Here is a 26,320-nt window from a genome sequence, read left to right on the forward strand (position 1 = left end):
TTGATCTCCAAAACTGTCCAGGTTTTTTGTTTTCTTACGTCGGTGGTAATAGGGTTCTGAAACAGTTATTTAAGATTTTAATGATAAGAGCTCCACCAAGACTTAAGTTCTCCATACCTGTAGGACTTCAACCTGTAAAAGCAGATTTGCCAATTTTGCAACTTATGTGACTATCCAGTGTTGTTGTAGCATGGTAGCTGGCTGTTTCATGTTACAGATTTTTACACAAAATCATCAAGTGTGACTAAATATTAATATTTTTGGCATATTGCTACTATTACTTAAAGTCATACATACAAGAAAAGAAGCTAGCATTGTTTTTATTTTTTTATTGTTACCAAACACAATATTCTAGGAATTTTCAGCAAATTATCAGTTCAGCTGTAATTCCAGTTTTGTTTCACAAGAAACTGTGAAGTGTTCTTTGTTGCCTGACATTAAAATTTAAATCAATATCTTTAATGCCCTCCTGCAGTCTCATTTTGTTGCACTAGAAATCTGTTTTAGTTGATCTGCAAGTCTGTTTTGTGTTGAGTGCTTATGTTTTCCAATTCAGCTGCTTTGTAATTTTTCTGTAAGCAGTTCTTGTATTCTGTTAAAATATTTTTATCATCATAAAAGTGCAATAATGTACATGCATGTTAATCGTGCAAGTGCCCAAGACATTTTATATTGCAATTCCAGTTGAAAACCACCTGAAGGGAAAAAATAAACAAATAGCAAAAACATTCAATATTTATTTACACTATTTAGAAGATAGTTTGTTTCTGTTTCAGGTGCAGGATTCTGTCCGGCACGAATAGCCCAGAGATGGATGTCATAGATAGAATTTACATACCATTAGCTCACAGCAATTCATTAGCAGCAGAGCTCTGGGGTACAGAGCTAGTTAGGCATGTTATTTGTGATGTCTGGATGCTGTGTTTTAACAAGGTTTACTGGCTTCATGCTTGTTGCCTTTGTCTAGTGACAGAAGTAATTACTTGATAAAATGAAGTGCATCGCTGTGAACAATTGACCCTTTGGAACAATCCAGACTGGTCAGCAGTCTAAAGCCACATTTTAAAGCCATCATGATAGCCTCAAACTTCAGAGTTTCCAGGGTGCAGACAAAGGTATTGTCTTCCTTTAGCACAAGTCGTGTACCATTTTCAGACTTTATGAAGTATTTAAATTGAATAATATTTGAGGATATAGAAAACTCCTCAGGAAATCCGTCCAGCCGGCTCTTAGACACCAGTACAATGCGAGATTTAATTTTTGTTATGAAATCAGGAGCATTACAAAAGATTCTCAAACCTTGTGAACGATCGTGGTTATCGGTGATTTCCAAGAAAGTAGTCTCTCTGGCTGTTAGCTGTTCTTTCTCCCACCTTGATTTCACTTCTTCAGCTAGCCCTTTAAGCTGAAAGAATTCTGCCTCCTGAGCCAGGAGTTGATTTTCTCGAAATCCTTCTGGCAGTAGAAGTTCTCCATTCCGTAAGAAGTTCAGAACATGTCTAAAAAGGAGTCCATCCCTGTCTATGAAGTAGTGACCATCGGCATCAAGGGGACAAAGGATTTTTCCATTGACTATACCTTCAAGGAAAGTATCTGGATACTTGGTCAGTGTTTGTTTTTGAGTAATATACAAATATCCCCCAACATTGAGAGTCGTCAGCGTTTTGCAGCTCTTTCCTTGATCAGTACCTTCAGGGCTGTTGTGTTTCCCCTCATAGTCTTTTTCTTTTTCTCTCCTGTTTATTTTACGTTCCATTTTCAAAATCACTGCAGCTTCTTGTTCTTGGCTTAGAGAGAGCTTTTTAAAAAGCACCACCACCACACAAACACGCCTTTATTCTGCTTCAGCTCGGTGATGGAATGGAAATGCTGGCAGCCTCGCATGAGCTGTCAGCTCCGTTTTGCAGTAGGTGGCGTATCAACTATGTATGCAGGAGCTTTCAGGAGTAAGACTGAAAAAGAGAATTTGCATTTAACTGTATGAGGGCAGAGATTGGTTACAAAAGCATTTTCTTTTGCAGGCATGAAAGTTGGATCATTCTGAATATTTTATGAGCTTACTACCAAATAGGTCACATTTTCTTTTTAATGATACAGGTAAACATGAGGTTTGCTTTTTTGTATCTAAATGCCTTTTAAGTTGCCAAACCAGTGCTTCATCTTAATAAATCATTGAGTCATTCAGAATTTTTAATATCCTAATCACTTTTGGAAACTGATTATTGAATTAATGTTATTTTTGGTTTTAGTATTTTAGATTTTAGGGATGGTATAGATAAAAAAAAGGGAATAAAAATATGTGGATAGCTTTGTAATCTATAAGCTTTATCCATGACATACTGCATAGTGTCAGGCTTTTTTTTTTTTTTTAGAAAATTAGGAAAGCTATCTATGCCTGTTGTTTGTTGTATAGTACTCAATTTGTTTTGTCATGATATTCTGATTACAGTATCTTCAACAAGAGAGATGATTCCTTAGTTTCTTTGGATGTAAAGGACTTTAATTTTTAAGATAGAAATCAGAGAGGGAAGAGAGATTCAATAATCATTTATACTTGGTTCTGTTTAACCTGCCTGTGGATTCTATGTAGAGGATAAACATTTGCTGAACAAAGACCCAGACTGCTGTAGCTTGAATATAACATCACACTATATATAACCAGAATGGATATAGTGTGGAGGAGGGGGGAAGGGAAGAAAACAAAGTGACGGCAAGGAGTGGCAAATTGAAATAGCTTGGCATGAGACAATGATAGGGTACATAATAAACTAGTTTTTTCTCCATCAAGTAAATATTAATAGAGCTGGAAAAATTAAAAGCACCTCCATCCTCTGTGTTTTTTACCCCCTCCCAAGAATAAATACCTGTTTGAGTCCTTTGAGGGGAAAAAAAAGGAACTTTTTTTTTCTTTCTAGGGGCACAGTAAATATAATTTGCTTTCCAGAGTAGTGTAGGAAGCTAAGCCTTTTATCTAAGGATGAGAATTTGCTTAGGGTTTTATACTCAAGATTTCAAGTTTGTTTGTTTGCAGTGATTTATTTGACATATTTGCTTAATTTGAAAAAATGAACTCAGTTACTCTTAATGCAATAATCTTTATTTTATCATTTGTTTCTCTAGCAACATAAAATGTCTTCTACATATTATTAAACCAACCTGATATAAATGTTTGAATATTTTTCCTGTAGATTTGTCTAATGCCATTTTGTCATTAGTAATTGACATTACAAAATAATTTATTTTGTCAGAAATTGTAAAGTATCTGTAAATGTATTATTTTCTTGTTCTGTGAAGGAGAATTAAAAAAGTATTGTACTTTGCTTAGAAAAGTCTTAAAGAATTTTTTATCTTAATATTTTGTGATCAGTTTTCATAGAAATTATGTGGAAAGGATTAGTGAGAGAAATTATTTAAGGGGAAATTTTCAACATAATTTAAATAAAGCCATAATTACTATGTTATGGAAAACTTATTGTAAAAAACACATGTTCGAACGTAACTTCAAGTCCACTGTATGTTCAGATAGCTTTCCTAATCTTTTACCCTCCATATTAGTCATTGTCACTGTAATGCATTCACTTTCTTTACTTAAATTTTCATTGCTCTCTTTGTTTTAGCATCATCTTTATTTCCCAGTATATTCCTGTCCCCTCAGCCGTTCTTTACCAGAGAATTTTTTTAAAAAAAGAAAAAAGCAGTTCCCCAAACTAAGCAACATAAGCTCATCTACTTTTTGTAAAGACTGATTTATTTGCCTTGTGTTTCAAAAGTCATAATGTCAGTTTAAAAGAATAAAATAAAAGTAGCTTGTAGGAATAACAGCCTAGACCCTATTGAACATTCATCTAATATAGTGTTACTTCTGCAATGGAACATTCATCTAATATAGTGTTACTTCTGCAATGGCCATCAATCCTTTTCCCAGAACAGTCTTAGAGGTTATGGTGGTTAGACAAGACGTGGGCTTTGCTTGTATGTATGTGACACATATATATTGAAACATTTCATTTTGAATTCTCTTTTTGTTTCTTTGTGTTGAATTTTCTCCTAACTTTTTCTTTTTTTCTGATCTGGAGATTTTCTTTGCAGCAGAGAGGATGAGGGCATAGATGAGAACGAAATATAATTCCAGGCCTGGCTTGCTCAACCATTTCAGAATAGGAATAGTTGGTATTGTGGGTGCTATGATATTCCCCTCACTGTGTTCTACCATTCAGCTTCTGACATCCCTATCTTTAAACTAGTTTTCATGACACAGTAGACTAACTCCTTGTACTGCTAACTTTCCTCTCCTCAGAAATGGTTTCCACTCCTTATTTGTATAAACCCTGCTTTTTGATATTCCTGTGATATGCTGTTTTCTAAACAAACAAAAAGATACCCCAATAGAGGTGTCTCATGAACAGCATGGTATGATGGCCTAAAGACTTTAGAACCTTTGACTTTGGTATTTGGAGTGAACTGAGGTTAGTTTCTCTTTGTTTCTTTATTTGTAAAAATGACCTACATCCCAAAATTAGTTGGAGGAATAATTCGTAAATGCCATTTATGAAAGTAGTTTTTTAAACTTGTAGAGCTACTTAATTTTTTTCCTAATTTTCATTTTGCCTTCTCAAAAACTTCCTTTTTATTTGTTGCAGAAGGCATTCCTTTTCAGCCCTTGACTGAAAGCCATTAGCTTGCAGCGGTGGTGCATTGCAATCGTAATCGGGCTTTGTCTTCTAGAAGTCTCATTATTTGTTTTATTTTTTTTTTTAAGGAGAATAATTTTTTTTTCTTTTGTGGATGTGTTTTAAATGTTCAAAAAGTACTTGTTGATGCTTGGTAGCCATTTAATAAACTCTTTATGAAGGTTTGGCATATCAGCCACAAAAATAACCACATACACATGATAGCTATCAATACCATCCAAAAGGTAAATGATACTCATTTCACTTAACAGATCTATTTAGCTTTATGGAACATCAAATATCATACAATAAAAATATAACTTCTGTAGCATGTACAGAGATTTTTGTTATTTAGTTGTTTTCAGTCATCTCTGTTTCTTTGTGACTCCATTTGGAGTTTTCTTGGCATAGAGTAGTTTGCCATTTCCTTCACTAGCTCATTTCACAGGTAAGGAAACTGAAGCAAATGGAGTTAAGTGACCTGCCCAAGATCACACATCTAGTAAGTATAGGAGGCCAGATTTGAACTCAAGAAATTGAGTCTTCCTTATTCCAGACCCTGCCCTTTATGCACTGTACCACCTAGCTACCCAAACATATAGCAGAGATGCTAACAAATTCACTTCGACAAACATTTATTAGGCTTTGCTGTTTGCAGTAAGGGAAATACTCAGATTAAGGGGCAGTAGATAATACAATGTATAGAGTGCCAGGTCTAGAGTCCAGAAGACTCATATTCTTGAGTTCAAACCCAGCCTCAGAAAATTTAGTAGCTTTGTGACCCTGGGCAAGTCACGTAACCCTATTTGCTTCAGTTTCCTCAATCTGGAGAAGGAAATGACAAACCACTTGCATATCTTTGTCAAGAAAACCCCAAAAGGGTCACAATGAGTTGATCTTGACTGAAATAACAACAAATAAAAAGATTAAGGACTTATGTAAAGAAAATGTTTTATAGAATGACTAGTGGTCATTTTAGAAGCAGTAGAATTTAAATAATAAATACTGTTGGGCCCATATTTATCTCCATGTATATAATTGAATTTGATTGAAATATAAAACAATGTCAGTACAATTTAGCATGTTTTTCCTATGGTTTTTTTTTTTTTTAGTGATTTGGAGTAATAGTGGTTTCTTCTGGAACTAGAGGACTATTGACAAACCTTGTAGCTGACAGAATTCAGTTCCCAGTATAAATTGAGATCAAAGTGTATCTCTGAGTGCCATACAATTCTTAAGTTGTCATTGTTGTTCAGAGAGCAAGATGAAGAGAAAAAGGGTATGTGTTAGGAGTTTTCTAACTGTATAAATTCTTCACACTCACATATTGTATTTTGTTAAACCATTTTTATTGTAAGCCTCTGGGCCAGCCCTGCCCAGAATTTGGTAGCTGTCTTGCTAGGGGGTGGATAATAGTAATTAGACCTGGAATAACAAATTGTTACGCTTACTAAGCATTTCTTGAACTGAATGCCTTTTATATGCCCTGGCCTTCCTACTTCTTGATGCAAGATTCTCCTCTCATCTCTAAGTTCTGTCCATATGATGCTTTTACTTCTGTAATTGAAATCATTTAAAGCATCCTTTTCTCTCTTCAAATCTCTGACACCACTCTTTCCTCCTCTCTGTAAACTAATGAGCTAAACTTCTACTTTGCTGAAGAAATAGAGGTCATTTTCCATGATCTCCCTCTTCTCCCCTTCTCTGTTTTTCAAAACCCTCAAACATCATCCTCTATTTTCACTGCCTTTACTCTAGTCCTTGATGATGAGGTGATCATTGTACTGCAATCAATCCCTGTGCCTTTACCTTTGGTCCCATCCTTCCCCATATTCTCTAGCACCTAGCCCTCACACTGAACTTCTCTCTCTTTAAATTTCAGTATCACATACTCTGCTCCCATTCTGCCTACAAACAAAAGAATCTTCACCTTCCTGGCAAAATTCCTATTTAGACCCTACCATTTCCTCAAGCCTCAAGCTATCACCTTATGTATTTCTTCCTTTTTGCAGCAAAATCCTAGGAGAAAAACTACCACTTCTTGCCTCTCCTTCCTCTCCTTCTCAACTCCTTTTCATTTTGGCTTCTCATTTAAACATTCAATTGAGATAGCTCTCTCCAAAGTTACCAGTAGTCTCTTAATTGCCAAATCTGATGTCTTTTTCTAAATCCTCATCCTTTATTTCTTCAGCATTTAAGACTCTTCCACAGTGGGGAACCTGTGACCTCAAGGTCACATGTGGCCTTCTAGGTCCTTGGGTGCAGTCTTCCAAATGAGAACAGGTTTTATAGAACAAATCCTTTTATTAAGGGGATTTGCTTTGTGAAGTTTGGATTCAGTCAAAGGACGGCACTTGAGCACCAAGAGGACCATATGTGGCCTCAAAGCCACAGGTTCCCCACTCTTACTTGACTATCCTCCTCTTCCCTGCTAGATGCTTGCTGTCTTTTCTCTGGGTTTTCATGACACCTGAAGCTTGGTTCTCTTCTTGCTTCTCCACTCATTTTCTTGTGCTCTTTCAGCATTTGTATCATAGCTCCAAATGAACCCCAAAGCTTTATGCTAGGCCCTCTCTTCTTTTCTCTCCACACTCTCTTACCTGACAGTCTTGTCAATTCATATGAGTTAAATTATCCTTTCTTTTCGTATGTTTCCAAGGTCTATTTATTCAGCCCTGGTCTCTTTTCTGAGCTCACTGTACATATCTAACTGCCTTCTGGACATTTCAAATTGAATATCCCATAGGTATCACATTCTTCCAATGTTCAAGGTAGAACTCGGTACCTTTTTCCCAAAACTCTGTTCTTCCCCACATTCCTCTAAGGTACCACCATCCTTCCAGTAACCTCCTCACTCCCTCTTACCATACATAGCCACTCAATTACCTAGCCTTGTCATTTCTACCTCCTCAGTATCTCTCACATCTATTTCCTTCTCTCTATCTTCATGTGGTCACCACCCTATTGCAGTCCTAGACTATTGCAATAGCCTCCCATTTGGTCTTCTTGCCTTTCATCTTCCCCTTCAATGTGCTCTCCATGTAGTTGCCCAAAGTGTAAATCTGACTTTGTCACTCTCCTATTTAAGTAAACTCTAGTGCTTCTCTGTTGCTTCTAAAATAAACAAAAACTCCTTGGTTTGTTATTTGAAGTCTACCTACCTTTCCAGCTTTATCATATTTTGCTCCCTTCAGTCTACATTTCTGCCAAACTAGCTTTTTGGCTGTTCCATCTCCTGTTGTGCCTTTGCCCAGACTGTTCCCCCATTCCTGGAAGACTCTCCCTCTGTTTCTGAGAATCCCCTGCTTCCTTTAGAATACCTTTCTTCTCTTGTTCAGTTACCCCTGCCACGTGATATCTTCCTTATCTCCCAGTTTTTGCTCAAAGATGTTTTCAAGTCATTGGCTTCTTCTGAGTTTGTGCCTTGAGCTTCCCTGTCACCATACAAGCTTTTAATGGTCAGGTTTGTTTTTTGTTGTTTACTCATTTTCCAGCCCATTTCTTAATTTTGGACTTTATGTTAGAGTTGGGCTCTGCTCACCTCTGGGAACTGGGGGGAAGATGTCAGGTCTGAACTTCTGTCTTTCATATTCTGCTGTTTTCACAACTTGATCTGGGGACTTGAAAGTTTTTGGTGCTTCCAAAGTGGTGTGATCAGGGAAGAGGAATGGTCTCTACCCTCCTGGTCTGTGCTCTGGTTTTTACCAGGTAGGGCCCCTGTACTCCTCTTTACCCTAGATCTGTGATCTGGACCTGGGTAATAGGAGAAGGAGCTGTCAAATACATCCAATCCTGCACCCAGAGGCAGCACAGAGGTCCTCTGGGATTTCTTGTTGACCATGTGTTCAGTCTCCTTACAGTCCCGGGCACTGATCCTCAATGCTGTGCTGCCATAGTCCACAGTTGGTGCTGCTTCCTCTGCACAAGGCTCTTGGCCAACCCCAACCCCAACCTTCAAAGACCTCTCTTTGTCTTCCGAAGTTGCCCTGGGCTAGAAAAATGACTTACTCTGACTTTTTGTTAGTTTTCTTGTTCAGAATTTGGTTTGGTTTTTTCTTTGGTCATTTCGTAGAAGAGGTTTTTGGCAGAGGTTTGGCAGTTGTGACCTTTAATCTCACCATCTTGGCTTCACTCCTTGTATTTATTTTATATATTGTTTTATGTACTTATTGACTCCCATAATAGTACATCAACCCCTTGATAATAGGAATTGGTTTTTTGTCTTTGTGTGCTTAGTATCTCCCACACTACCTGCTATATAGTTGGGACTTAATAAATGTTTGTTTACTGATTGGATTACCTTTGCCATGTTTTCCTTTTCCTCAAAACTATCCACCACCCCCCTTCCCCCTTGCCCTCTCTTCCCACTCCCCCTCATTAGAAGCATCTGACTTGCCCTTAGAAGAGTTTAGTTCAGTTTCCACCTCAGAAAATATCTGAGTTACTACCTTTGGCAGATTATGAATCTCAGTTTCCTCATCTTTAAATGGATATGAGAATATTTACATTTCATCACAAAGAGTGGTTGTGAGGAGCATGTTTTGTAAAACTTAGATGTTTTATAAATGTAAATTGTTACAATTATTCTTTCTCTAGAAGTCCTTGTGATTTTGTTTTTCTTTTGTCTAACCAGTTTTCAAATTTATTTTAAATATAAATTTCATAGTGAGATAAAGCATGAGATTTTAAAAATTATGGATTTTCATTTTTGACGTTTATATCTCAACATTAAAATTATTTTTAACTATGTAGTGAGAAAATAATTCTTTGACAGTACCTAAAATATGACTTGCCAGCTTTTATTGATTTATGTTCACTATGCTGACCAGAGTCTAACTTAATGCACACAAAAAAAATTGTTTTCTTAATTAGAAATAAGAAGGGCCTGTTTGACCTGTTTCATCTGGAAGAAAAAGAAATCTGTTGTTGGGTCCAAACTTGTAAAACTTACAGAATTAATTTTCTCAAATATCCAAGGCTACTTTCTTTCTATTCCTTGGGTTCTCATACATGTCACCTTTCTTTTTAAAAATTTTCTTTTAATTAATTAACTGATTTTGAGTATTCTGAGTCCTAAAATCTGTCCTTCCTTCTGGCCCTCCCCCACCCATTGAGAAGGAAAACGATAAGATATCAGTTATACGTGACACGTCCCTTTTGGGGTTTTGTATTTCAGATGTGATTGAATGTTTCCCTCACCCCTACTTTGCCCCCTTTCAAGAAGTCTTCTTACAAGTTCTTGTCTGAGTAGTTAAGTTGTTTAATCCTGGCGAACCTTTGCTTAATGCCAGTTCATAGGATTATGGGCACTGAGGTGAGCACCAAATGGGTCCTCAAGCTCCTCTCTGCTCATGACCTATTAGAGTTCATTTATTTCTGTCCCACATTCAGCTCTTTTATACATATAACTGAAATTTTGAAAAGCCATTGTATTCACTGATGCTTTGGGATCCAATGATTTGCAAAGAAAGTGAATCACTCAGTTAGCCGGAAATAAACTTTGAACAACCTGCATGCCAACCATGACAATTAAAGTCAAAATGTCATACATATTGGGTGTTTTATCAAATTGTTATAGTTCACAAAGAATATGCCAGCTAACTATATATGCCAGATTTCTCAGTTGTTATGGACATTCCAGTTATTATAGAAACTACATACAGAACTTCAGTCTTTCTAATAAGCACTAACAGTCTGGAGAGAAGGTTATCATGTTCATAAATGATTCTAGTTAGATGAACATTATTCATAATAGTAGTAAAAGAAACTCATCTTTAAATAATTTCTTACGGTTGGCAAAGTCACCTCACATTAAGTAGTTAATGTAAATAATGGTTTCCTCATTTTACAGATGAGGAAACTGAAGAGGCTCTTGAGAGGTTAAGTGACTTTTCTGTGATCATTCACCTACTAAGTTCTGAAGCAGGATTTGAATGCTGATCTCCTGATTCCATTCACTGTGTCATACTGCCTTCCACTTAAATATTTGTAGGAGTGAGCTAACTCTTCTGAGAAACCTAGGAAATTTTACTCTGGGAAACATTTTAAAAAATTCAACAAGGAAATGTGACAGAAGGAGTTCAGTGTGTGGGAAAAGCACTCATAACTATTAGCCTAGAAAAGTTCCTAGCACAGGAAAGATTTTAGTCTATATTTTTGTCCACTCTAGATATGTGTGTGTGTGTGTGTGTGTGTGTGTGTGTGCAAGAGAAAGGGGATTAAAGGAGGGAGAGATAGACTAAAAGGGAAGAAAACAGGAAGAATGAGTAAAATGGAAGGGGGAGGAGAGAAAATGAGAGGAGGAGAGACAGAATCACATTTTAAATTTAAAGAATCCCTGTCTGGATTGTCAGTTTGTTTGCCAACAGAATACTAGCACTGACAAGTCTTATCAAAATCAGAGTTTCTATCCTAGTTCAAACCCATCAAATAGTTTATGAAGTCATTGGTCTGGATCAAAAAGAATTTTTTTTTTAGATATTTAAAAGTAAACCATTTGATTTAAAAGTGCAAGTATTCATTAAGGGCAGTTAATATATTTTAACTATAGCAGTTTTAAAAGATGGGAAATGAAAATAGCTTGTTTAGTAGTATCCAGAATTTCTCCTGTTTTAATAGCTTTTCAGTATAATCTGTAAAATTCAATTTTTTAGAATCAGATTTTATCCAGTTTCTTCTTTTGGGAGGCCCCTTTCTTCAGTCATCTAAGATTGATGGCTTCTTTTCTTACAGAATTCCCTGGGTAGCCCATTGCAATGTTTTCTCTCTAGTTTTTAATTTAAGCTCATTTTAACTTGATAAGAGAACTACCAGTTAGCATCATCTTAATAAAAGCTTCCATGTACTTGGGCAGTAATAAATTTACATTCTTTCTAATATTCTTGGCACATTTGATTGTATCTTACATTTTAATACTTATCTATACACTGTCTAGAATTGTTCTTAATTAATATGTTGGCCTTTTTTTTTCTCTCAACTATGTTGTGGTACATGATCCCTCCTGTAATTCTTTAGTGTCCTATCCTTATTGTGGGAACTGAGCACAATAGAGACACTCAACAAATTTTAAAAATTGAATTGTATCCTCTAGGCTAAACAGTCCTCAATTCCATTAACCTTTTTCCAGATGGCCTATTTTTTACCTTTTAAGTCTATTTTGCCCTTCACTGGAGTTGAGCTGTGGGTAATATTTGGGGAAGATGGTCAATTTTCTATGACCTCTTGAATCATAGTGTAGTTTCATTATTTAATTGTTGCGAATTCCCAGGATTTAGACACAGACACACATTCACCTTGTGAATATTAGAAAATATACTCTAGTGTCTAATGTAACATAGTTTGGGCTTTTGGGGGGCAGGGGGCAGTGCTCCCTTCCATTAGAACAGATGATTTAGTTGACTCTGTATACATCATAGAAGATAAATGTAGCTCAAATCAAACACTGAGCTGGTGTGAATAAAATCTTGATGTGCCATATCATTCCATAAGCTGTTGAAGATTAAGGAAAGATCAAATAGAAGACAAACAAGTTCATTTACAACTATTAGTCGAATAATCTGTTTTTTAAAAATGCAATACTAGTTTGAGTGATCTCTTTAAGGCCATATGCCAAATGCATTAAACTGAAAAACCTTTCTTGCAGAATAAGCAGGATGCCAGGAAAATAGCTAAGATAGAGGAGAAATCTTCAGATACTTAAAATCTATAAATGTTTTAGTTACCTTATATCACTGCTGGGGGATTGTGTGGAAGTTTTTTACCCTCTCTTCTTTTCCAGGAAAGGTAGGTTCAGGTGTGACTTAGAACAGGCAGGTAAGAAGGTAGTATCTTCCCATCTCAGGAGAGTCAGTGATCCAAATGACTGTTCTGTAGAATTGAGTTTAAATTCTAATGCCAGTTCTCTAATGTCCTCGAGGTTTGACTGTATCCAAAAGGATTGTATAAAGAAGCATGTATTATGTCTTCCTGATGCCTTATAGCTTCCAAACATGCTTAGTCTCATTCCTTACATACCAAGGAAGATGAATACCTTTCTAGGTGTTACTTAATCTATGCTCTATTTGAATCCCTTCTTATTTTACAAGACCCACCAAACTCTATAACCAGCGGTCCAGTGATTACCACACAGTGGTGCAGAATTAAAAAGTATTAACAGCTGTAAAGGACCCCAGCAGTTTTCCCTCCCACCCCCTATGTGGCATAGAATCATCCTTCCTATAGATGAGGGGTCCAAAGAAGTTTTGGTACCCAGCTCCCAGTATTGCTGGAAAACAGAAACAGACGTGCCTCCACCCTTCAAAGAAATAAAAAGACAACTACAAAAAGAGGAAAAGAAAGAATGGCTTAGAGGAAAAACCTCTAGTGAAAATAAGTGGCTGAAGAAATGAGGAAACAAAAAGAGAAGATTGAAACCACACACACCTTCCCAGGAAAAATAATTGACCTCTTGTAGGAGTCTCTGGAGTAGTTGAAAAAGTCAACAAAGGAGCATTTGGCACCTACAAACAGAAATATATGTTGAAGAAAAGCTACATGTGAGAATCAGTAGCTTAGAAAAACAAGTAGAAAACCTCAATAAATTATTGGAGTATCTAAGTAGAATTAGCCCAGTAGGAAAAAAGCAACAAAATTAGCTGTAGCCAGAGAAACAACAGAGCAAAATAATCAAATAGAACAATTATATGAAAACTGTGCCTTTTTCCCGGTCCCCTTCAGTGTTCATCTTTCTTAAAGATGATGTGTTCACATCTGAACGTAGAACTTGAGAGAAGGCCCAACCAAGGCAGAATGTGTCTGGATCCTTTTGTTTCTTAAGGAAGCCTAGAATGACATTCTCTTTTTGGCTGCCACATCACGTTAGCTCTATTCAAGTTTCCTGTTCTTTTCCACAAGAACTGTTGTCCAGTCCTTTAGCTCAGCCCTTGGCCATTATGTTGTTCCATGTGGCTTCTTAAAAGAATTTTATTGTGGGTTTCTGTAATGTAATGCCAAGGAAAGGCAACTTCCCAGGTTCAAAATACCAGCATAGGTGCTCTCTATTTTATTCAGTAACAAACCCAGAACAGAGAAGATCAAAACATGACATCATTCAAAATACAGCATTTACTAAGTGTGATTAAATAATCTCCAAGGCCTACCCCACCCCAGGACTTTCCAATCATTCAATCAATTACAAAGTCTCTGTTCCAAATACCTCTCCACCCCTAGGCTATACCTTAATTAAGTCCACCACAAAGCCCCTCTTCTCAAATGGAGATTAGTTTCCAAACATAAGTAAAATACATTCATTTGCTCAACCATAGAACACAAAAAGGTCAAAAGTTCCCCACCCCTGGATCACAATTGAATCTACCCCAGAGTTACATCAAGTTTAAACACAGCACTTAATACCCAAATGGAGGTCTTTTCTTCATCTTGACACGAGGCAAGTTCTCAGCAATCTTAGTTCCTGGAGAGACAAGGCTTAGCAAGGCCATAAGATACATTGCCAGTCCCTTCATGAATTTATCCTCTGTCTGTAGAACAGTCCTAGAACCCCTGAACACATTAGCAAAGCCCTCTCCCAGGATTTCTGTAAACATACAACAAGAAAATCCTTCTTCAGGGCTTCTGAACCAACAGAAAGGCTCCCAGACCCCTGCAACAACAGTACTGTCCCTCACCAGTGGACAGTATTCATTCTGTCTGCAGGACAGTCTCCAGACCCCTGCAACAACAGTACTGTCCCTCACCAGTGGACAGTATTCACTCTCTGTCTGCAGGACAGTCTCAGGCCTTCTTAACCAAATGCCAGGTTCCAGGACTTCTTCAACAGGACAGTCTTTCACCAGTGGACAAATCTGGCAAAATAACATCAAAACAGACAAAGTACCAGCAAAACAGCCATGTCTCCTCAGTCCTTGGCAGCTCAGGGGGCAGGTCTCAAAAGTCCAGGGCAATTCAAAGCGGCCACCAGCAATCCTCTTAGCCTCTCTCTCTCCACGAGGTGCTGCTTCCAAAAAAAGATCTTCCGCCTCTCTCCAGTGTCTCTCCAAATCTACCTCACCAGCTCCTCCCCGTTTAGGACTTTCTTTTCACATCAACAAGCCCATCCCACAGGTGGGATTAACAAACTCTGGGTTTTAATACAATCAATTTGAAAACCAAGCCAATACAGGGGAATCTTTAATTGCCATTACTATCACAGTTTCCTGGTATGGTAGTTTTTAGCTTCATTGTTTCAAACTGAAAGCCACTTAATCTGCTATAATAAAAGAAGGATCCATTCCTCTCTTTCTATATATTCAGGAAAGTATTCAACTCCTGAAAAGGTGATGAATATCCTTCTCTGCATAGTACCTCTCAGATGGGAAGAAGAACAGTAGAGCTGAAATGGGTTTTTATGAACTTTTCAGACCTTTTAACCAAATAATAACAGCAGAACTTTAATTTTAGAGGAATACCAGTGTGATTTAATAAAAAGGAATATATAAAGTCACAACATCTTATAGCTGGAAAATATAGATATTAGGTAAAAGTTTATCTTTTTGAACCCTCTAATTATAAAAATGATCATGGCTGTGAGGCCAGGAGAACTTAACTAAACTTTCCAAAGTAACATGACTAGTTAGTGACAGAAACCAGTTCCCTTGATTGTTGGGGTAATTCTTTCTTTTACAGTATTCTTTTATAAGAAAATTGCTTCTTTTTGTAAGAAAGTTGTGGAAGTCCTTGGATTCTTTTGTCGCCCACCCCTCTTCTTCTAGAGCCGAGGACTCTGATACTGAAAAAGAGGTTCGAGAGAGTCTCTGTAAGAAAAGCCCAGGACTTGTGCTGCTAAACCTGATAGTGTTCTTTCTGTTATGCCACATGTCATCTGCCTACATTATACAGAGAAAGTAAGGAACAGAGAAATTGGTTTAGAATTCTAGAATATTAGAGTTTAAAAAGTCATTAGAGATCCCTTAATCTAGTCTCCTAATTTCATAGATAAGAAAACTGAGTTGTGGAAAAAATTGCATTATCTTTGCAGAGTCCTCTGCTACTTTGTGGTGGAGGGAGTACTGTAGCCTTCATACAATGTAAGCTTCTTGGGGTCAAGGACTACTTTAGTTTGTCTTTCCCTATAACCTAGAATAGGGGCTAGCATACAGTAAGTGCTTAATAAATGCTTGCTGATTAATTTATTTCCACTATTCCCTTTCCAATTTCAGCTGTATTACATAATCTTCAATAGTATATCAAAAGATAGCACTGGAAATAGTAAATATTATGCCTTCGAATATGATTTAATATATTTTTCTTTCCATTCAAGATAAACTTTCATTGGAAGGAATAGTGGTACAGCGTGCTGAATGCAGACCTGCTGCCAGTGAAAACTATATGAGATTGAAGAGGTTAGTAGTTTTACGTTTGAAATGAATCTATGATGTTTACTTTTTGAGATCTTGGCACATTTCTTTTTATATGACAGGTATGTATATATACATCCGTGTGTGTGTTTGCATATGTTAGAATTCCAGGTACTACTTAACCATGAAAACTTTGCTGACAGTTACTTGAATTTGTTTTTTTAAAAACAAAAGAGAATTTCTTTGGCACTGCAGAAATGCTATCCTGCCAGAACATCCAAAGATTATACTTGTTTGGACACGTTTTTCCCTAGTGAGCCATATGTATCTTGGTTCCGCAAAAGTATTTAATAAGACCTTTGTGCCATGTTGTAGATCATCGTTTATAAGTCATAATTTATTATTACTATATGCTCAGAATAGTGTATTTTGTAATTACACTGTCAATATACATGTACCAAATTTCTAATTTCATTTTTGCCTTATAGAATTTTTAAAATAGGACTTTGAAATTCATTTAGTTCTCTATTTTTGTTTTGCCTTTGGGGGGGAAGCAGTTGGGGTTAAGTGACTTGCCCAAGGTCACACAGCTAGTTTTTGTGTTAAGTGTCTGAGGCCGGATTTAAACTCAGGTTCTCCTGACTCCAGGGCTGGTGCTCTATTCACTGTGCCACCTAGCCACCCCTAGTTCTCTATTTTTTTTTAACCATTGGTCTTTAGCATTTTGTAGATTATATATAATCTTATAACTATATTTTAGTTAGTGTCTTTGGAAAAATGTGGTTTTGATAGTTAAATTTTAGTTCCCTCTTTAAAAAAATTCTTTGAAAATGGGAACAGTGCTTTTTATTATAAGTATTCTATAGCCTATCTAAAACCTGCATATTTTAGTTTTGTGTAATTTAGAATCATAGTTTTTAGAGTGCATGCCAGGTAGCGGAAGGAATGGTTGAGTTCTGCTCCCAGGTCTCTGCCACTGACTGAGTTACATGTCATCAGGCAACTCTTATAGTTTGGGTTTTTTTCCCCCAGTTACTTTAACCATAAAATGTGGAAGTTAAACTAGATAATCTTTTTGGTCTCTTTTAGCTCTGAAATTCTATAATTACAAGGGGAGAGTGAGAGAATGTTTTTTAGTTTCCTCTTCTTTACTGGGAAATTAAATCTTAACTATCTTTTATAAGAAAGAGAAAAACAAAGATACATAAAAAAGGTAGTTAAAGCCACAATACATATGTATGTAAATAAAAAATAGCTACAGAGCATGTACTTAAATGAGATTTGTCAGCTGAGTTTAAAGTTACTACTCTCCCACAATTTGCTTTTATATTTTTTACTTGCCTATGTATATGTTATTTCCCTAGATAAAATCAAAGTTTCGTGAGGTCAGAGACTGTTTCAGGTTTGTTTTTTGTTTATTTGTTTGTTTTTGGTCCCTGGTCCTTACATAGTGTCTGTCACATATAAGGCACTTAGTAAATACTTTTGGAATTGATTGATTTAAGATCAAATTGGATTGATTTAAGGTTTACCTTTTTCTATATTGGAAATTGGAACTATACTGGTTGCATAGGCCAGTTATTAGCATCTTCATTTTATTTGGAGGTTCTCTAAAGATTCATGTCTGGCACATAGTAGGTGTTTAATAAAAGCTAGTTACTGACCAGAAACAGGGAATTCATTGTCTTGTATTCATCCATAGAACCTTTCCCCATCTCTGGGATGCCTTCTTCCTCATTCAAAAAAACATCAAAATCCTTTAGTCTTCAGACAACAGAGTAAAACCACATTATTGAGCTTTTATTAAGTGATATGAAGCTGTGATTGATAGCCAGGTTTCTGTAACTCACAATAATAAAGGAAATGATTTACACTGAACATAGAAAGTCCTTTTGAATACTAAGTTGTGAAGATCCTCACATCCAGGAAATTGGCAAAGTAACAAAAGACAGGACTAGCCAATATTGGTGAAGTCATGGAAGGATAGACACACTAATGAATTGTTAGTGGATCTGGAAATTAGTATAACCATTCTGTAAGCTAGTGTGAAATTGTGCAAATAAAGTGAGTAAAATGTCGGTAACCTTTGACCTCATCTCTAGGAATTATATCCATGGAAGTTACTGAAAAAGAGCCGGAAGAGTTATAGTAGCACTTTTGCAATTATGAGGTGTGGATTTGTGCAAAAGAGCAGAGGGAGAGAGACAAGGGGTAAATCTAGGTGATGTAAAAACCAAATCTATCAATAAAATTTTCTCTTGAAAAAGTTATATAGATATTGCTAAGAAAAGTTTAGGCATCTTTTTTTTTTTTTAGACTAAAAACTAACCTGTTTCTTGAATATTTAAAAGCACCAGGGAAGTACTATTTAAAGTTGTTTGTTACTTATTCTCTTAGAAAAGTGTTAAGGGTTTTGTGAAATCTCCCCAGATAATTGTTTGCTGCCTGTTTTTGTGGATATATCTTCTGACTGTTCGGGCATATGATTTTTATGCAGTAATTATTAACACTTTCCAGGTAGATGTAGTGACTTGAAGCATCCATTTTGTTTTTCTAAACTACTTTGAGGCTGTCTGGCTGTGGAAGATGATTTGAGTGGGGGTGGAGGGAGAGAAGTAAGGGACTATGGGAAATGACCAAATAATGAAAGGAAATTCTTGGTCTCATTCATAATTCCTGATTTCTAGTTATTAATTATGTATCTAGAGCTATCAGGTGACTCCTTGGTCAGGTGTTGAGAGAAAGCTGAAATCCCAAGGTGTTATGATGGTGATAGAGCAGTGAGACCCAGTTCAGTTTTAGTGCTCTTACAAATTAACAAAGCTTTCAGCACATTGAAATTATTTATTTGCTCATCTTATTTGAAACATTTTAATTTTTAGTGTGAAGTAATTTTCTTTAAAGCATTATTGTTTTAAATGTGAAGTCTTTTCAAAATGGGTCTGCTAAAAATAATCAAATTGTGGAAAATTGTGTATAAGCATGATTCAGAGTGAAATAGTTGCAAGTACTTATATGATTAGAAGGCATTTTAGCATGCTAACATCTCATACTAGTTTTGCATTATTTATAATATAGGATACCCTCTGGAGTTGTCAGTAGCTCATTGGTCCATTGATGTTAAAAAATACTGCCTTCAACAACCCATTATTCAGTACGTTTGGGGGCAGCACAGTGTAACATTAAAATTGAGTCAGTGAGCTAAGCTATGTAAAAGTGTCTTGCAAACGTGAAAGCATTTTTACAAATGCCAGAAATTAGTCTGAGTCCAGTAAACTCTGTAGTGGAGAGTTGGGAGAAACCAAGACAAATTAAACCCTGGGCCCCGCTCTCCCAGGCCTCTGTCTCTAGCTCTGATTTTATTACTTTGACATACTTTAAGTGACTGTAATACTGAATTTAAGTGAAGCAGGGCTGTGCAAATTCACCAGCCTCACTCTCTCTTCCAGAGCCATCTGAGTCCAGTGGCAAGATGTAGATCAGGATGACTGGAAATGGTCAATATGTGGGAGACCTAGTTCTTTCCCACATCTCAGTTTGTCTGAGGCAACACCCATTCAGTGATTAAGGCTAGATAAGAATGAGGCAAACGATGGCCTCTTTTACCTAGTCAGAAAGAATCGTTCTGGAAGTGATGGGGTGATGGGACCCGGACCCTAAAAGGAAAATGAATAGAGCTAAGCATGCGACATGGCAGCCAGAAAGAGGATGCCATTCTAGGCTTCCTTAAGAGACAAAAGCATCCAGACATATTCTACCTTAGTCAGGCCTTCTCTCAAGTTCTGTGTTCAGATGTGAACATACCATTTTTAAGAAAGATGAACACTGGAGGGGACTGGAGAAAAGGCACAGTTTTCATGTAGTCACTGTGTTTGATTATTTTGCTCTGTTGTTTGTTTGGCTACATCTAATTTTGTTGTTGTTACTCTTCCTGTTGGGTTCATTCTACTTCTTACGTATTCCACTGATTTATTAAGGTTTTCTACTTGTTTTTCTAAGCTATTGATTCTCACTTTGTTTTCTTGTAGTTTTCCTTCAATATACTCCTTCAGGAGAGGAAGACCCCCAGGGTTTCTGGCCAAAACAGAAATAATTGCTATTCACACTCACTCTGAACCATCAGACCCCCAGTAATGGCCAAATGAGGCTTAGGCTGAGACTTATTGTTGGCCAGTCAGTGAGAGCCAGAGTGATTTGGGTTTAAGATATGGTCCTTAAAAAAGAAATCTAGCCCACAAAGCCCAAAATATATTGTGATATTTCAGCAATCAAAATTTATATTCCTTCGGACAGAGTGCCCACCAGTTAGTGTAGAATTCTCTATGTAGACAGAGGTAGCTCTGGTCCCTAGTAAACCAATTCTCTTGGCTTTCTGTTGACGTGAGAATAGGGGTTCTTACTCTGAAGTCCATGGCTAAATTTCAGGGGTCATGTGAACGTGGATGTCAGAAAAAAAATTTTATCTTTACTTTCTCTAATCTTTGGGTTTTTTTATAATCCTATGTACTTTATTAATTAAAAAGCAGTTTTCCAAAAAGGGGCCATGACATAAGCAAAGGTAAAACCCCTGCTTCTAGAATAAAATATAAATTCTTCTAGTTAGGTTTTAAAGTCTTATACAACTTGACCCCAGCCTAACTTTCCAACCTCATTAGCCACGGCTCCCTGCTTCCCTGACTCTGCCAAACTGCCTTTCTCTCTTCTCGGTATCTGGCACTCCTTCCCTCCTCTACATCCACTTTCACTGGCTAACCCCCATACCTGGAACAATCTCCTTCTTAGTCTCTGCCTTGTAAAGCCCCTCTTTTCCTTTAAGATTAAACTTGAACACCGTTAGCCTTACCTTCACCCGCAGCTGCTGGTGTCTTCCTTCCCAACTGCTTTGTATGTGTTTGTATTTTTTCACTTGATGTTTATTCTTCATATGTTTTCATATGAGCTTGTGTTCCCCATTAGACGGTTAGGAATTGTTTCATTCTCTATGCCAGTGATTCTCAAATCTATCTTACCTAACCCAGCCCTCCTCCTGACTGCCAGTCTTTCATCTCCAACTGCTTTTCAAACATCTTGAACTAGATTCCAGTATATATCTTAAACTCAGTATGTCCAAAATGAAAGTCATTATCTTTTCCCCTAAATTTTCCTCCCTTATCCTTTGCTTATTATTGTAGAGGATAACACAATTCTCCTAGTCCCTCAAGTTCACAACATAGGAGTCTCCTGGATTCCTCACTATCACTTACCCATCCCCCCACTCCATCCCCACCCATATCCATATCCTCTGACTCTGTCACCTCCCTGGTACAGGCCCTCATCATTTCACACCTGGATTATTGCCTTAGCCTACTGGTAGGCCTGGCTGCCCCAAATCGCTGCCCACTTCACTCCATCCTTCATTTAGCCACTAAAGTGATATTCCTAAAGCACGTGTCCTATCATGTCACATTTTCCTACTCAGTAAACTATGGTGGCTCCCTGTCACCTCTAGAAGCAAAATGCTCTATTTGGAATTCAAAGCACTTCATAACCTAGTCCTTTCTACCTTTCCAGTCTTCTTGCACCTAGCTTTCCAATAAACTCTTTGGTCCAGCAATACTGGCCTCCCAGCAATTCCATAAACAAGATACTCCTCTCTGCTTTGGGCATTTCCCCAATGCCAGGCATGCTCTCCTTTCTTTGCTCAGCCTGCTGACCTCCTTGGCTTCCTTAAGTCCCAACTAAAATCCCTTTTTTTACAGAAGCCTTTCCCAATCCCTCTTAATTCCAGTGCCTTCTTTCTCTGTTATTTATTTCCTATTTATCCTGGATATAGCTTGTTTTACATGTATTTATTTACATGTTGTTTCTCCACTGGACTGTAAGCTCCTTGAAGACAGGGACTGTCTTTTGCCACTTTTTGTATCCTTAGCACTTAGCATAGTGACTGACACTTAATTGGCACTTAATAAATGTTTATTGATTGATTGAACTTGTGTCATCAGAACCCGGTAGTGCCTGGCATATGGTAAGCACTTACAAATACTTGTTAATTAATATTTTCTTGTTATATGGAAATTTGTCTTGAATTGCTGTAAATAAAAATGATGTGAAATATCAAGTGATGATTATATAAAATTGATTTAACTAGAAATTTCTTTAATATTGTATCTCTCATAATAGTCTGAATGTAGATGTTACTTTTCCCAAAATTTGGCTAAATGCAACTTATTTTTTCATTTTTTTTTCTTTCAAAGACCTCTCATTTTAGAAACAGGTTCTATATTTGGACCAGTAAGGTAAATCATACCCTTTCTCTCTGTGCCTTTCATCTCCTACCTTCTTTCTTAGTTAAGCTGATTGAGTAAACTGATTTTGCTGATTTCCCCATGTGAAAATCACTTTAGGGAGAAAAAATAAAAGGCTGATTGAAAAATGTATTTTGTTTTATTCCTTCTACATTTAATTTTTTAGAAGAGTTTTGAAACCATTGTTTTGGTTTTTCTTATATTCCTTAGCACCCTCTTGAAGGATTTTTCCTGTATATGCAGAGCATGAAGGGAACAGGAAAAAAAAATCAAGCTATTTTTCCCATGTGAGAAAGATCAATCAGTAAGAAACAGATTGTGATATAGCATTTATTTTCTTTGGAAAGGTCAACCTGTAACACTTTACTAGTTTCCTAGCTTTTCACTGAGTCTTTGGAGGTATCTTTAGGAGAACCCAGTTTGAGGGAAGGAAAAAAAATACCTGGTTTCATTTTTGGCAGAATTGATCATGATAACTTTAAACAAAGACCCTCAAATAAAAATTTTTGTCTTTTTGGAATGTTAACAATACATGTGTGTTTTCTTTTCTCCAACTATAATAATAGTATGTAAACAGGGGGTAGCTAGGTGGTGCAGTGAATAGAGCACCAGCCCTGGAGTCAGGAGGACCTGACTTCAAATCCGGCTTCAGACTCTTTAACACTTACTAGCCATGTGACATTGGGCAAGTCACTTAACGCCAAATGCCCTGCCTTCCCCCTCCAAAAAGAAAAAAAAAGAAAGAAAAAAATCGTATGTAAACATGTTTAGTTCTCATAATTCTGACAGCATCCCCTTTCTGCCACCTGTGTGACCCCAGGCAAGTCACTTGAATATAATTGCCCCCAGGCAACTTTCTGGTCTGAGTAGTTGGACAGTCATTAAACACTTACTGTGTGCCTACTCTCTGCCAAGCACTGTACTAAGCACTAGAGATACAAATAAGGAAACAGAAAGAAGGTCCCAGCCTTAGAAACTTACAGTCCAATAGGGAAAGACAGCAATGCAGAAGGAAGGAAAGAGAGGAGAGGCTGGGGGAAGAAGGCACAAAGCAAGGGGACAGGGTGGAGCCTAGTCCAAGGAGTGTAGTTGTTGGAAAATGAAGAGTTGTTGGCCTGGGAGCCGTCTTTAAATGAGGGCTTTAGGACAGGTTCTTTGCTCAGCCCTCCAGTGCTCCAGTGAGAGGGACAAAGAGCAGTGATGGAGGTGTGTTTCTGCTTTTGAAGCTTCCTATACTACTTGAATCATATATCCAAACCAAAGAAAAAATTCTGCCTTTAACTCAGAAAGTATAAGCAATGTAATTGTCATTTTTTAAAATATGGGGCTTTCCCTTTTTTAAAAAAATTATTTTTATTTCATTAAATATTTCCCAATTATGTGTAAAAATAATTTTAGAATAATCTTTTTTTATATTTTGAGTTCCAAATTCTCTACCTCTCTCCCTCCCCATTCCTTGAGAAGGCAAGCAATTTTATATCGATTATATATATATATATGAAGTCATACAAAACATATTTCCATATTAGCCATGTAAATCATGGGATTTTTCTTAACATATTTGGATTTATAGATTCTGATCTATAATCCCATTGAGTTTTTTTTGCCAGATATATCCCACCCATGCTTTCTCATCCTGTATAACTTTTGTCCATGTACCTCCTCAGTACTCCAGAGGAGCTCTACCCCTCCTAAATCTAGATCTCTTAACATCATTGAGCCTCTAAAAATTTTTAGCAAATTGGTAATATTTCATTTTATCCCATATGGCAAATGACTAATAAAATGAAGTTTAATTTAATTTTCTTTTTTCCATCTGTGATATTTTTATTTTAAAATAGAAGTAATAAGAATTATTCAGCTATCTGGCTGCTGATTTTTCCCTTGTCTCTAAGCCTTGACTCTCTGATTTATGGAAGTATTAGTATGTATGCCAGAAACTTTGTGTGTTCCCTATCCCGTACGCTTATAGTTTTTACCTTAGGAACTCAAAGAGACTTCAGAGGACATTTTAGTACAGCCTTCTCAGTTTGTATATGAGAAAACTGAGATTCAAGGAAAATTTGTATTTCCTTTTCCTCTCCTGGCTCTTGCTCATTTGTTAGAGACTCAGTAACCTTGTTCTTGTTAAACTTTTAGATGTACAGGACAAAAACCCTCCCTCCCAGGTTTTATTCATCCATGAATGGTTGCTGGTAATCAGTTGGACCTTTGGCAAAAATGATAAAGTCAAGAAAATTTGCCTTTGGTATCTCCATCCTCCTTTCCCAACTACTCCCTCAAGCATCCAGTGCCCTCTTATTCTCTACTTCCTCTAAACTTAACAGGAAAGATTCTGATATCATTTCTTGATACTCATCCGTTGACTACTTACTAATGAATGCATCTCAATCTGCCTGAAACAGAGATTTACTTTTTGCTCCTTTTAGCTAATTGTAGACTGAGTGAAAGGAGTTTCCAACCTCAGCAAGCAGGAGGGCATAGGGGAGCTAAAATCATACGGCATGTCAGCCAACCCTGAAGGCAATTTTTATTGTCTTTTAAAAGATGCCTGGGAAAATGACTAAAAGAGACAATCTCTCTGTCTCTCTCTCTCTCCCTAGGTTTCCATGGATAGGATGAGTAGGAGATGGCCTGGCCAGCCTTGCTGGCATAGGAATAATATTTACTCTCTAATTCCTCTGAAGACATACATTTCTTCAAGACTCCCATGTATTTTTCAGTACATTTGATATTGTTTTATTTGGTGTTTGATATTTTCATATCACAGACCTTTATTGTACAAAATGCTTCCATGGCTTCTTAGTCTATTTCTAATATTTAAAATCTCTGACAATATGTTATCTTGGAAACTCATCATTGTTAACAACAGTATTGATATAATCTATCACTCACTATGGAACAAATTAAAGTTAACTGTTCGCTGTAGGACCAGACCTATGAGCTGAATAACCAACTAGCAACCAGTACTTTTCTAAATGGTTTTAACAGCTAGCATTGTAATTAAGACACCAAAGCAGTTACTAATAAATGACCTGTTAGAGTTTAATTCTGTTGATAAAAGTCATGATTTACTCCTAGAGAATAATTTTTATATTCTAAGAGAAGTAAGTTTTGTGTGTTTATGAATAATTTTTCATTCCAGTTTTACAATGCAAAATACAGGTAATCCTTAGTTTAGAAATAACTTATATATCTCTATAACTCTTGCACCTGATCCCTGATCCTCCTCACCAGAAGTAATTTTTCCCTCATCTGATTCCATAGCACACAGTGTTCCTCATGTACTTGTAATAAGCTAACATGTTTTGGGATTTTTTCTGTATGCATATCTAGCTCCCTCATAAGGACTGTGGCAGTGCCCATATATTTATCATTTCATCCTATCTCCCCTTATACAGTGTGTTACACATAATAGGTAATCAGTCAATATTTGTTGAATAACTATAAACTTCATCCCATTGCTCCCTCCCCACAGAAGTGACCCCTTCTCTACTCCTGAAGCCATTGCTTTCATTCATCCCTACAGCTACAGAGGCCGTGGGAGTACAAGCTGAGATCTTGCTCAGAATCTCCATTCCAAATCATAAGAAGGGGAAGCCTTATGGGAGCAGACTCTCAGGCAAAGCTGGCATGTCTGTATCTATATGATGACCCAGTCTCCCTTATTTCCCCTACTTTTTTTTTTTTTTGCTTTATTATACTGCTTGGTTTTTCCTTCATTAAAGCTGTGCTAGAAAGAACAGTGAATTTTGAGTCAGAATACTCTGGATGCAAGTCCTGGGAGTGTAATAGTAATGTAATTTAAAGATCCCCTTGTATTGGCTTGGTGTCTATTTCATATTTGCCATGGGATCATTATCAGTTCATATTATTCTTTATGAACCTTTGTTTCCTAGTCTGTGAAATAGACATTTTATAATTCTTGTAGCCTGGTCTAATAGATAAAACACTGGACATGAAATCAGGAAGACCTATGTTCAGGTTCTCACTCAGATACATGCTTGCTGTGTAACCCTGGATAAGACATCTGACC

General features: G+C 36.9%; 2 protein-coding genes across 4 annotated transcripts in view; one reads left to right on the top strand and one right to left on the bottom strand.

The window, feature by feature from the left end:
* The window catches only part of GTF2F2 (general transcription factor IIF subunit 2), a 155,935-nt gene that overhangs the window by 59,886 nt on the left and 69,729 nt on the right, over window positions 1–26,320 (top strand). For both annotated transcript variants that reach the window (XM_069068722.1, XM_069068723.1), the window contains one exon: window positions 15,964–16,045. In XM_069068722.1, the coding sequence (XP_068924823.1) occupies window positions 15,964–16,045 (82 nt within the window). The remainder of the gene's footprint in view (window positions 1–15,963; window positions 16,046–26,320) is intronic.
* KCTD4 (potassium channel tetramerization domain containing 4) lies at window positions 315–12,627 on the bottom strand. Of its 2 annotated transcripts, XM_069068720.1 has the most exons (3): window positions 12,392–12,627; window positions 1,690–1,952; window positions 315–1,578 (listed from the first exon to the last, which is right to left on the bottom strand). In XM_069068720.1, exons 2-3 carry the CDS (start codon window positions 1,754–1,756, stop codon window positions 980–982), a joined length of 666 nt encoding a protein of 221 aa, XP_068924821.1. In that variant the 5' UTR covers window positions 1,757–1,952; window positions 12,392–12,627; the 3' UTR covers window positions 315–979. The 2 variants fall into 2 exon arrangements, with proteins under 2 accessions (XP_068924821.1, XP_068924820.1); XM_069068719.1 differs by having other exon boundaries at window positions 315–1,952; window positions 12,392–12,626.

This window comes from Petaurus breviceps, unplaced genomic scaffold (genome assembly GCF_028583685.1).
Source record: "Petaurus breviceps papuanus isolate PSGF00001 unplaced genomic scaffold, PetGlider_PUasm1.0 90769, whole genome shotgun sequence".
Classification (NCBI taxonomy): domain Eukaryota; kingdom Metazoa; phylum Chordata; class Mammalia; order Diprotodontia; family Petauridae; genus Petaurus; species Petaurus breviceps.

Excerpts from the sequence above, each read along its gene's own strand:
- KCTD4 (XM_069068719.1), bottom strand. The coding sequence starts at position 1,756 with ATGGAACGTAAAATAAACAGGAGAGAAAAAGAAAAAGACTATGAGGGG.